At 44.5% G+C, this 12,563-nt stretch overlaps 1 protein-coding gene across 3 annotated transcripts; it reads right to left on the minus strand.

Annotated features, from left to right (window-relative positions):
* Positions 1 to 5,376: 5,376 nt before the first annotated feature.
* Positions 5,377 to 12,529, minus strand: NGDN (neuroguidin; the record flags this gene model as incomplete). 3 transcript variants are annotated; one of them, XM_082450637.1, is made up of 11 exons in its annotated part: positions 12,466 to 12,529; positions 12,054 to 12,113; positions 11,358 to 11,429; positions 8,242 to 8,379; positions 7,906 to 7,990; positions 7,770 to 7,822; positions 7,395 to 7,518; positions 7,139 to 7,307; positions 6,203 to 6,359; positions 6,004 to 6,061; positions 5,377 to 5,548 (listed from the first exon to the last, which is right to left on the minus strand). In XM_082450637.1, exons 1-11 carry the CDS (start codon positions 12,475 to 12,477, stop codon positions 5,529 to 5,531), a joined length of 948 nt encoding a protein of 315 aa, XP_082306763.1. In that variant the 5' UTR covers positions 12,478 to 12,529. The 3 variants fall into 3 exon arrangements, with proteins under 3 accessions (XP_082306763.1, XP_082306764.1, XP_082306765.1); XM_082450639.1 differs by lacking the exon at positions 5,377 to 5,548 and having other exon boundaries at positions 5,999 to 6,061; positions 12,466 to 12,514; XM_082450638.1 differs by lacking the exons at positions 12,054 to 12,113; positions 12,466 to 12,529 and having other exon boundaries at positions 11,340 to 11,413.
* Positions 12,530 to 12,563: the final 34 nt, after the last annotated feature.

Here is a 12,563-nt window from a genome sequence, read left to right on the forward strand (position 1 = left end):
TCAGCCTTCTCTTCACCTAGCCCTTAACACTGACCCCTGAGCTCCCCAACCCTGTCCTCTTCTAACTCACTCTCACCCATGGCCCCTTTTAATTACGAGAGTCATCTGAAAGATGCCAAAGGCAGAAGAGATAAAGAAAAAAAAAAAAGGGAGTAAGGAAGAGTGTAGATTTTAGATAGGGGAGTGAGATGGAAATCCTACAGACAGAGAGAGAAATAGAGACAGAGAAAGCAAGGGAGCTGGAGCAGGGGGGAGGGGAAGAAGATGGCACTGCGGAAACAAGAGCGCCACAAAATTAATTTGAGAAAGGGAACAGTAGAGGAGACGTTGGTGGAATAACAATCAGGCAGTAGAGGGCTGGAGAAAGGGGGAGGGCGCCAGGGGAGGGGAGGACCCTACAGGCAGAGCGGCAGCAGCACCACCTACGGGCATGGCGGAGGCTTACAGACAGCAACAAAAGAGGCCCCCGCCCGGGCACGGGAGCCTGGGGTGCAGGTGGGGAGGGAGAAGTCATGGCTTCTGCCCTTCAAGCCTCTCAGTAACACAACATGCGGGCTAGAAGACTAAATTCTATATGGCTCTCCTGGGAAGAGAGTGATTTAACAAGGTAAGGGAGGGGGACAGAGAACTCCTGGCTTTTTCCATTCCAAGGGGGTTTCCCTCTCAGAATTCAGGTAGCAGAAAAGAGAAGGGTAAGGAAGGAGAGGAATGCCAGGTACTGAAAGGCATGTGTGCGCCGCCTGCTTCTTCTTTCATTAGCTGGAGAAAGGATTTTCTCTTTATTTCCAAGTGATTTCCTTTCCCCACGGGATGCTGGAGTATAGCTCCCTCCCTGGGGCAATGGACGCCCCTCACTCAGCTGCTTCCTCCCAGCATTGCCTTGAAACTCCCAACCATCATTAGAAACCCCTAGGGAGCCACCAAGCTCTGAGAAGGAAAGGGAAGGGTCCCCCCCCCCCCACCACCAAACAGACCTGGGGGGTGGGCGCAGGGGGTAGGGTGGGAAGAAGGAGAGAGAGAGAATGCAAAAGCTCTGCAGATGGAGGGGAGAGAGAAATGTGATCAGTGGTATTTGTTGTGCTTCCTGGCAGGAAGGATCCTTCACATTTTTAATAATAATAAATACATGAAGACAGATTTGCCAGCATTGCTCTGGCTCCTTGGGAAGTGTGGGGGAGGGGAGCCAATGCAGCTGCAGCACAGACCAATATCTCCCTGGCCCCCTCCCCCATTAGATAGGCTCGGTATTGCAGCAGCCTACCCCTCCCCCTCTAACCGCAGTCCTCCCATCAGAGCCCACCCTTTCCATGGTCCCTTCACACAGCCCTGCCCCTCCCTCCTCCCCCTCTCTCCCTCTCTCTACTTCCCCAACCCTAGACTCTATCCTTTCAGCACAGGTCCTCATTTAACACAGTCTCACTCCAGCTCTCAGAAGCCCTGGTACCCACCTAGTCCTCGCCCAATCTGAGGCCCCGCTCTTTCCTGCCAGTGCCCTTCGCAGCTGACATGCAACACCTCCACAGAAGTAACCCAGCACAGTTCAGCATTTCCCGGATCCCACCAAAAGGGATTGCTTTTTCCCCATTTTTATTTCAATGTGACCTCCTATCTCACAACCTTAAATATAACGGCCATTAAATGTGCTTGTACTCAGGGGGTGTCGGGGCCTCGGGACTAGGTGACTACTGCCACCTATTGACCCAAATTTGTTCGAGACAGACCTTTAATACACTTCTTACACAGCGACGCTCTGTTATTTCAAAAGCATCAATAGCTTAAACATGCAAAGGCAAGGCTCTTGGGGCTTCTCTGAGACCCTCTGAACAATGAGATCAAAGAAATACAAAAGCAAGACTGGGCAGACAGCCAGATCAATGATGCCTTTCTCCATGCAGAGGCAGAAAAAGAGGCCAAGCCCAAGGAATGAAAAAGCAACTTTCAGTCTCCTCAAGGGTCTGAAGGCAAAGAAGAGTGGGGGACGGACAGAGTTTTTCTCAAGTGCTGTTAAAAACCTCGTGCATCACAATATGAATGTTAGCAATAGAGCAGAAGGCAGTATTTCATTCATATGCCTCTGTCAAATTAGCCAAATCCTTGGATAAGTCTCAACATGAATCTGAGGTTTACACACCTAATAGATCCCAAGGAGGATGGGAATACTCAGGACTGCTGCTGACTCACACGCAATCCGTACCAATCAGAACTGGAGATGGAACAGATAAACTGCGCTATGCATAAGGGCAGGTCTACACCGGGCAGCTCTAATGGATTGGTTTAGCTCTGTACCGTCCACCAACCCAAGGAACAAGATGAGAAAGCTTGAACTCTCCATGGTGCTGAAAATGGACATAATTGAGTCATCCTTCCCTCATAAACACGTTTTTCTAGTACGGTATCCATGAAGACTGCTGTGAACTCCTGACAGACATTTCCCCAATCTTTCATAAAATCATAACAAAACAAAGCTTCAGAGACAAAAAAGGCCTTGATCAAACCCTTTTCCCACCCCCTCAGATGACAATACTAAGGCTTATCAGTACTGGAGAAAAGATTTTCTCTTCATTTCCAAGTGATTTCCTTTCCCCACGGGATGCTGGAGTATAGCTCCCTCCCTGGGGCAATGGACGCCCCTCACTGAGCTGCTTCCTCCCAGCATTGCCGGTGAAACTCCCAACCATCATTAGAAACCCCCAGGGAGCCACCAAGCTCTGAGAAGGAAAGGGAAGGGTTCCCCCACCAGTCAAACAGACCTGGGGGGTGGGGGGATGGGGTAGAAAGAATGACAGAGAGAATGCAGAAGCTCTGCAGATGGAGGGGAGACAGAAATGTGATCAGTGGTATTTGTTGTACCTCCAGGGAGGAAGGATCCTTCACATTTTTAATAATAACAGATTAAATAAATTAAAACAAGTAAAAATAAATCCTAAGACTCTCCTTACCATCACATGATAAAACTGAACAAGTGCCCATGAGCACTAACGATATACATTACTTAGTGAACGTTGGAAGTGATCTGCTGTTAGCACTGCACTGAAGAAATCTGACATTCATGTGGTCTGAACAACCAGAGAACTAAATCTGAGTAGGAATGAGAAAGAATAACAAACAACAGCCATAAAGAAACTCTGAAATCTTAATTCTCAGTTGCCCTGCCCTACTACTGTAAAAGGGATTTTTAAACTACATTCTATGGAGTTCTAAAGGTTCCTAGGAGCTCCTCAGAAATCCTGGGGAAAGCGGGCCATGAGAACTCGAAGTTCCAGGACCCCTCATCCTCGCTTCAACCACAGTAACCTAGCTTATGCCTGTTTTACAGGTTGAGAATCCACGCAAAACTTTGTCAACAATGGACTCTAAACATTGTTTGATGACTCTGGTGCAAATATTCTCAAAATTACTCAATTTTTTGTTGGAAATCTCTTTCAAATATCGCCTGTCATCTAGAAGGCCAGGGATAACAAGATTTCCTAAGATTAAAGACTGGATTCAATTAATTTAAGGTCCACAAAGGCAGGGATTTTAGTCTGTTCAGTTCACTCCTACAATACAAAAAGGCCAGAACAGTGTCTGGAACTTGTGGTTTCTTTGAAGGCAAGGGCTTGAATAGAAATGGTGCAATAAGGAGGGGAGAGCTACAGGTCATAAACTACCCACCAATGTATTTTTAAAGGGAAAAAAAAAAGGAAAAACAAAATCCTGAAGACGTTCATGAACCCCAGGACACTTGGCAGTCCTCCATCCTCTGTGTTCCCCAAGCACTGGTTCTCTAACTCATTAGTTGTGTAACCTTGGGCAAATAAATAACCTAAGTTTCTCAGTGTCCTCATTAGTAAAATAGAGATAACATATTTTGCAAGGATTAAGTATAAAGCACTTAGCTCAGTATGTAACACAAAGTTAAGATCTTTTTTAAAAAAAGAGCATCTCCTTTTCCTTGGCAGTTCCCACAATCCAAAAATCCTTAATAAATTAGATGCAAATGCAATAGCTAGTCCTAAAAAGAGAATGTAGTAGTCCTAACCGCTTGTCCAGTTAGTTCAGCCAGAAAGGAAAAAGAATCTCTAAATATGTTCTCGAGGCTCTTTGCTTAGATTCATTCAAGGAGATAGAAGTATGAGGGCTCTGGGCACATCAGGGTCACTCAGATCTGCCAGGGACTAAGTCAGAGGCCCCAGAAGTAAGCGCATCTTGGTTATCATCCGTGAGAAACAGCTCTAGGCTCTTTGGTTTGGAGGAAATCTCAGAGATTCAGTCTAATACATTTATTTTTCAGCTGAGGAAAATTAAAGGCCAGAGATGTCACATGATTTGCCCAGAATCACAGAGTTAACAGAAGACAGTACTGGGTTCTCTCTTAACTACTTTCTACCAAGCTACAGCTGACTGAAAACAGACCCCCACCCCAACTGGGCAGACCAATATAAGTCCAAATTCATAGGACTTATAATCAACTACGTTTTACTGATGTAATGATCCAAATTATATCCCTCTCCATGACACATCATTAACTCCAATGAATTACTTCTAGACTCAACTCTCTTCCCGTCCCTCTTTCCACCTTCTAAATTATCCAAGGCCAGAGGGATCTCTCACTAACAGAAGTCATTCTCTGAACAGAATACAAGATCTCAGATATGTAACTCCCACCAGTCTCCTGACTTGGGCTGATATGACTGAGGGGTTTTCATTCTCTTGGTCTTCAGGAATTTTCTGTCTGCCTGCTTGTTGGCATTCTTTCACAAGCTCTTTGTAAAAGGGCTGGCGTTTGCTCACTGGTAAACTGAAGACTTTGTTGAAAGAGGGTCAAAGAGGCTGAAAAACACAAGACTATACTGATTCTTCACACTCCTCTCATTCACTCTACTGTTCTCTCCAGATAAACTCTAACTCTCAATAACTGACCTAAGATCAGCCCTACGTCCATGCTATTTTAGAAAGAAAGGAAAAACATTCAGAGAAGTGGAGACAAGAATAACTCTTGGTAATGAGAAAAGGTTCTATCTAGCTTTTGATTATAGTCAAGCACCAAAGGAGGTTTCCTGAGCCACTATTGCCACCTGGTGGCCAGCAAGATATATTAATAAACCTTAAAATCCATATATTTCAGATGATCTGTATTATCATTATAACAAATCATACAGGAACTTGGGGCAACGTGGGGATGAAAGAGTGGATTATACTACTCTAATCTCTCAATATTTTTTGATTAAATAACCAATTTCTAGTTTCTAGTGAAAATGTATTATCAAAGAAAACCATGAAAGCCAAACTTTCTTATTCCCCCCAAAACTTCATCCTTCCCTTTTCCTTCACCCTCTCACCAAAAACACCCCACACCCAGTGATTCCAGTCACATAATACATGTGCAAAAGGGGCTTCAATTCGTAAGTAAAATCAATTTTATTAATAAAGATCTTTCCACATGTCCAGAGCAAATAATTAATGAATTCCGAGGAAAAAACCTACATACAGTGAAATTAGAAGTATCCCAGGATGACAAAAAATAAATTAAATATGTACACCCATAATCACCGCCGCCTCCGAAAACCTGAAAGGAAGGGAAACCAAGAATGAGGCAAAGGAGAGTTGGGAAAAGCCAAAGGGACAGAAAAAAAGGACATCTAGAGAGAAGGGCTCGATAGGAGTGGGTTCCCTCGGCAATACTCTCTGTATCCTCCCAGGACAAAAGACTAGAAGCAGGATGGAAACTGAAATGGGATAATGGTTCCTTCAAGTGACATTTTTATAGTTTACTTAGGGAAACCTGAACAGGAGCTGTGGGGGCTTCAGAAATAGAATCCAGAAATCTCTTTTGTGAATGATGCTGATTTTCATCTTGGGAAAGAAAAAAATAAATGCCCACCTCTAAAGAGATTAACACCCAGTATGGAAGAGATACTGTAAAGGTTGGTAAGACCTACAGGATGGCAAATCTGGAGTTGGCATCCCAATTCGTAAACCCCATCCTGCACTTGTTCACCCAGGTCCTAGCCATTCACTAACCTTTTTTCTTCTGACCTTTCTTAGCTATCTTCTTCCGCTTCTTAGTAGAATTCTGATCCTGGAGACACATGGCGAAGGGAAGGAATGGCAGTGAGCTTCCAAGTTTAGTGTCCCTTCCCAAGTTCCTCACGGCAACAAGCCCACATACATTTAGCTGACAGCATTAAGGTCACCTCCCACCACTGTATCACTACCTCACCTCATCAAGATGAGGGGCTCCTCCTGTCAAAGCACTGATGTCACTGAAGTGCGTGAGGGAATGAATTTGTGAGCTCATGACATTTGCTCGTTTTCGCCGTCCTTTCTCCCGCTTACTGACACTTAAACGCACCATCATGCTCTCCTCATAGTTAATCCTGCCAGAGAAACACAGACACCACTTGCAGCATGCTCAGTACATAGAGGCAGAAAGTTGCAGCCAAGAACCTGGGCCCAGGTGTTTACTCACCCCTCGTTCAGACAGTTCTCAAGAAATTTCATAGCAAGTCACTACAGTATTTAGTGAGGTGATACTGTGTGCTCAACACTCAATGCTTAATACTCAGTGAAATGTTCTTTGCACTAGAGCTTCCCTCCTCCCCAGAGATGAACTCACAGCCCATCCACAGGAATACTTAAACTATATCAGAAAATTCTTTATATTCCAGCTCCATAAACAGGATCCTCTACACGAACCTTCTCACTCAAATCTACCAACTGTAGAGATGAACACCTGGGCAAAGTTGATGCGTCTGTGTTCAACTTATAATTGCTTTTCTACTTTTCTTCCCTGAACTTATCTAGCACTCTCCATGCCATTGTAAAAACGTGACTTTCTTGCCTTCTGCAGAAAATAAAGAGCAGTGAGAGTGAAATACAGAACTTTAAAATCCTACTAGGTGGAACTGCATATATTCTTCTCCATGTAGCACTTGCTCAGCCTGAACAGTTGGGGGGAAAAAAAAAGACATTTCCCCCGCCAGTTCCTATTCTGTACTTCAAAACCCTAACTCTTAGAAACCGTCACACCAAATTTTGCACTCCACTTTCTAGATAATGTGGGTTCTCTTGGAATTAGACTTAATCATCGTCATTCAAAGCAAAAGGACAGGTCTCTACAGCATAGCAAACAATTTCTAACTGCAAGGACTCGGACCTGTGCTGATCCTCCTGGCTCTGTCGAGTAACATGAGAATGCCGAGCATCACGGATTTCCTCTGGGGCATCTGAGTACTGCTCCTTTAGCTCACGAATGACAGAGCTGCTCAATGCCCGTCTCTTGGCTCGTTCTAGGCGCTTCTTCTCCCGCTCAGCTTCTGTTTCATCTATGTGATAAAAATCAGCAGGGGTTATCCCAGAACAGAGAAGAGAAACACAATTCATGCTGAGGAAGCAGCAGCCACAGTTCATACCATAATGCACTGGAACCAAGCGTGGTGGAACATATTTCTTAGCCGTCCCTTTTCCAGATTTCATCCCTGAAGCCCCAGACTGGCCTTCCTCTGCTTCATCTTCCTCCTCATCCCCAGAGCTCAACTACAAAAGGAACATAATGTCCACAAACTTAGGAAGCGTTAGTCAAACAAGCGCTAAGAAAATCCAAAGCTGAAGTACTCTGGGAAGGTGGGAATACAAACAAGAGGGAGAAAGGGGAAGCTCACATTCAACATTCTAAGGCACAAGCTGGGAATCAACGGTCATAAGAGAATCCCAGGAGATCCAGGAGCATTACAAGGCTCATTCAGGCTTAGATTCCTCAGGAAAATCAGGATAATGCAACCTCTTACCTTGCTCATCATATTGCTGGGATGAGGCTTAAAACGGAGTGGGTCACTCTCACCTAAAATAAAAGACCCAAGAGATTTTACAAGATCTGGAACTTTGTGAACGGCCACACATAACCTTACAGCTTCCCCCACTTACTGAGGCTGCCTGTCACTGCCGTCTTCACCAGTTTGTCAATTTGATACTTCAGTTTTTGGTCCAAAGGACGAAGCTTTTCCAAAACCTATAATGTGGTTAAATAGGATTACATGTCCTCCTCAAAATTAAGCATACACCAAAAGTCCCTATGTTAAGTTGCCAGATAAAGCACCTAAAATATGCACAAAGTAGAGCAAATGAAGACAAAAATGCTTTTTTTCATTTGGTTTCCTCCCTTAAACCTGAGAACACCCACTTAAATGAGAGCTATTGTGTCACAGTCCTGGAGTTCAGGATATAGAAACGCAGAACTCTAAGATGACAAATGCCTCATACCGTGCGAATCTCCACCAGTCTCAAAACTGCAGGATGTCCCTGAAGAGACCCTCCTGAGGCTTTGTCCAGAATGAGATGGCTCAGATCCATAAGGTACATTAGCAACAGCTGATCTTTCACTTCCAAAAGGCTGAGACCCTGAGTTGAATCAAACAGTAAGAGATGCAAATTCAGTTTTAACCACAGAATAAGGAGGAGAGTCTAGGGAGAACAGAATAATTTTTTTCCAAGTTCAAGTTTTTTTCCATGCAGTTCACATAAGGTATCTGGAGTAGTCTCAAGGAAGTGGCTGCACCTAAAATGGCCACAGAGAAAATTATGCTAACACAACAGAAGCGCAGCTCAGAGAATTACTGTATGACAATAAGAGCAGGAAAATCAATAAAGTATCCCCCAAAATGACTATAGCAAGGTTTCTCAAACTCAGAGCTATTGACATTTGGGGGACAGATAACTCTTTGCTGTGTAGCGCTGTCTGGGCACTGAAGGATGTTCAACAGCATCCCTGGCCTCCAACCATTGATGCCACCCCCCAAGTTGTGACAATCAAAAATGTCTCCATACAGTAATGAATTTTAAATTAATTTAACCAAAACAATCACTGATTTTATCCCCATACAATGGAATTATATGATATAGGTAAAAACAATGACCTGTACATACTGACATGGACTTATCTATGTCAACACACTTTCTACACTGTATAGAAAGTGTGAATAATGTGGTTCCAATTAAGGGGGGGAGGTGAGAAGTATTATACACACATTCTATATGCAGAGAAAAATGTCTGAAAATAACATAATTAACAACTGCTACCCCTGAGGATCGAGATGAGGAAAAGAAATGGAGTGCTTGGACTGAAAAAGTGGTTTTCCATCAAGCATATATTACTTTTACAATCAACAAAATAAAAAATGTACCCCAGTGATTATCTCAGAATGGTGATTACACTGATTTTTAATTCTCTTTTTTGTGATTTTATGTATCTTCTAAACTTTCTAAAATTAAAAGTGTATTAGGGGCTTCCCTGGTGGCGCAGTGGTTAAGAATCCGCCTGCCAGTGCAGGGGACACGGGTTCGAGCCCTGGTCCAGGAAGATCCCACATGCCACGGAGCAACTAAGCCTGTGCGCCACAACTACTGAGCCTGCGCTCTAGAGCCCGTGAGCCACAACTACTGAGCCTGCGTGCTGCAACTACTGAAGCCCGCGTGCCTAGAGCCGGTGCTCCACAACAAGAGAAGCCACCGCAATGAGAAAGAAGCCTGCGCACCACTACGAACAGTAGCCCCCGCTCGACGCAACTAGAGAAAGCCCGTGAGCGGCAACGAAGATCCAGTGCAGCTAAAAATAAAAATAAATAAATAAATTTATTAAAAAAAAAAAAAAAAAGAATCCGCCTGCCAATGCAGCGGACACGGGTTCGAGCCCTGGTCTGGGAAGATCCCACATGCCGCGGAGCAACTAAGCCCGTGCGCCACAACTACTGAGCCTGCGCTCTAGAGCCCACGAGCCACAACTACTGAAGCCTGCATGCCTAGAGCCTGTGCTCTGCAACAAGAGAAGCCACCGCAATGAAAAGCCCTCGCACTGCAACGAAGAGTAGCCCCCACTTGCCCCAACTAGAGAAAGCCCGCACGCAACAATGAAGACCCAACGTGGCCAAAAATAAATTAAAAATTAAAAAAAAATTCGTTTAGCTATCTTTTTTTTTTTTAAATTTATTTACTTATGGCTGTGTTGGGTCTTCGTTTCTGTGCGAGGGCTTTCTCCAGCTGTGGCAGGTGGGGGCCACTCTTCATCGCGGTGCGCGGGCCTCTCACTATCGCGGCCTCTCTTGTTGCGGAGCACAGGCTCCAGACACGCAGGCTCAGTAGCTGTGGCTCACGGGCCCAGTTGCTCTGCGGCACGTCGGATCCTGCCGGACCAGGGCTCGAACCTGTGTCCCCTGCACTAGCAGGCAGACTCTCAACCACTGCGCCACCAGGGAAGCCCTAGCTATCTTTTTAAAACACAAATCCGCTGTAAATCTCATGCTTAAAAATCCTTCAATGATTTTTATTAACCTACTATAATGATTTTCGTATTTCTGTTGACCTACAGGACGTTTTGCTTAAATGATATCTTAGGACGAAAGCTCAATACATAAAACAGGTAACACCCAAGTTTTCCAGCTCAAGTAAGTATGAGGGATCCAGAGACGACCTTCTTTTTTTCTTTTTTAAATAATTTTTTGGAAGTGATCCATTTTTAAAGTCTTTATTGAATTTGTTACAATAAACTTCTGTTTTATGTTTTGGTTTTTTGGCCGCGAGGCATGTGGGACCTTAGCTCCCTGACCAGGGATCGAACCCACACCCCCTGTACTGGAAGGCAAAGTCTTAACCACTGGACCGCCAGGGAAGTCCCCAGAGACCTCCTTCTATACTGCCCCACACTCAATGGTCCCTGAGAAGGTTCTATAAGACCTTAATTTGAAAACTACCATATTATACGCATCATTTTTATATTTTAACATCTCTGAAGTCAGGATACATCTTTAAATCAATGGTATCTTAGCATTATGTCATAGATTAACAAGCAACATTGTATGCTCAGTATATAAAGTCAGTGATATGTCCCCAATTAACAGCATTTTATATTAAATGAAATACAGTTGGCCTACATGGCTCTTCACACAGAGTGACTACTTTTCTGCCCCCAACACACAAACAAAATGCACACCCAAGCACACTACATGACTTACCTCCTTTCCCTGAATATCACCATGCTTTTAGGTCTTTGTGCCTTTGCACATGCTGTTTCTTTCTATCCCTCTGACTCCTATTTATTCCTCACAATCCTGTTACCTCTCTGAGATGCCTCCCCTAATTCCCTTTGCTCCGTGATATTTATTTAATCTTGCTCCTCAGCTCGCACAGCTGCTCATCATGACTGCTACTGCTTATACCTATTGCTTTCACCTGCCTTCTCTACTAGACTTCAGCACAGAAACTGGATCTTATTCATCTTCAAAGCTCCAGCACTAAGGACATACAAGACACTCAATAAGTCTACGATGGAAAGAACTGTTGAGAACATCAAGTCAAGGGGTGCTTACTCTTCATTTATGTCCTACCTTCTCTGTAGGATAGGCTTTAGCTTGAACTTTTTTGGTCAGAGCTTGCACCTGTGCAGTGACAGCCATCACCTGAAATTAATCCAAATAAAACCACTGATTAGAATACATCAAGTTATCTCTGTGAGCTGTGAAGTGCAAAACCTAAACAATGCCACCTAAAAATTATCTGAAACACTGCCTAAAGTACACCACTATCTTTTCAGTTCTGGGAAAGTATAGGAGAGATGGTTTCTGATACTTCTTTAAAAGACAGAAAAACCTTTCCACCTCTTCTTAAAGCTAAAGAGACCATCTTACAAAACCAGCGGGAGGGGATGGGGACTGAGACAGTGGTGATGGGGGCATCGTAGCTTTGTACCAGTTGAATTTGCAATGCATAGAACTACATAAACGTATATGAGCTAGGCACCCAAAGGGCACATCGTGTCACCTTTTTTGGCATCGGTTTCCTTAGCTATAAGAATAAAGAAAATTGATTCAGATGCTTTCTTTCTGGAGTTTTCTATATTCCTTTGGACGGAGAAATCAATTACTCTAAATTGTGGCCTGAAAAGGTTTTCATTATATCATTTTGCTCTTACTGTATCTGGTCATTCAAATATATGCCCCCAAATCACCAAAGTTTAGAGGTGCGGCAAACAAAGTCAAAGCCGATTCGTGACTAATCTATTCCAAAGGGGTGCCATTACTCACCTGCTCCTGGAGGTTTTTCAAAAGTGCCACGGCATTTGGCAGGTCTGACTCCAGCACCTCCTATGGAAGGGAGAGTAAACAAAAATCATGCTTTCCTCAGGATTATAAGACGGAACGTGTGAGGTGGAAAACCCCCTCTCTCCCTCAAACACCCTGGACTTCCTGCCTTCCCACTCCGGTGCACATACAGCCTCGCCTCAGAGCCGGCCGGCCTCTCAGGTCACTGGAAAGGAGCGGTAACTCCAGCCCCGTCTCCCTACTACTGCTTTTGCCCCGCTGTTTCAAGGAGGGCGCCTCCCTGGAGTTATTTCCATCACCACCCTTCCCTCGCCCCAATAATTTGCCTCGAGGCACTGAGGAGAAAGGAAACGTCCACAATACCAAGCCGAGGAAGCAAACACGCTACACTCACCGGCGCCGCCATCTTCACAAAGCCCGCCCCTTCCGGAACTGTACTTCCTGAGAGCGGACGTTGTCTTGATAGACTTGAGAGGCCGCCGCCGCTTGCAA

The sequence above is a fragment of the Balaenoptera physalus genome (assembly GCF_965194825.1).
Source record: "Balaenoptera physalus genome assembly, chromosome: 2".
Lineage (NCBI taxonomy): Eukaryota > Metazoa > Chordata > Mammalia > Artiodactyla > Balaenopteridae > Balaenoptera > Balaenoptera physalus.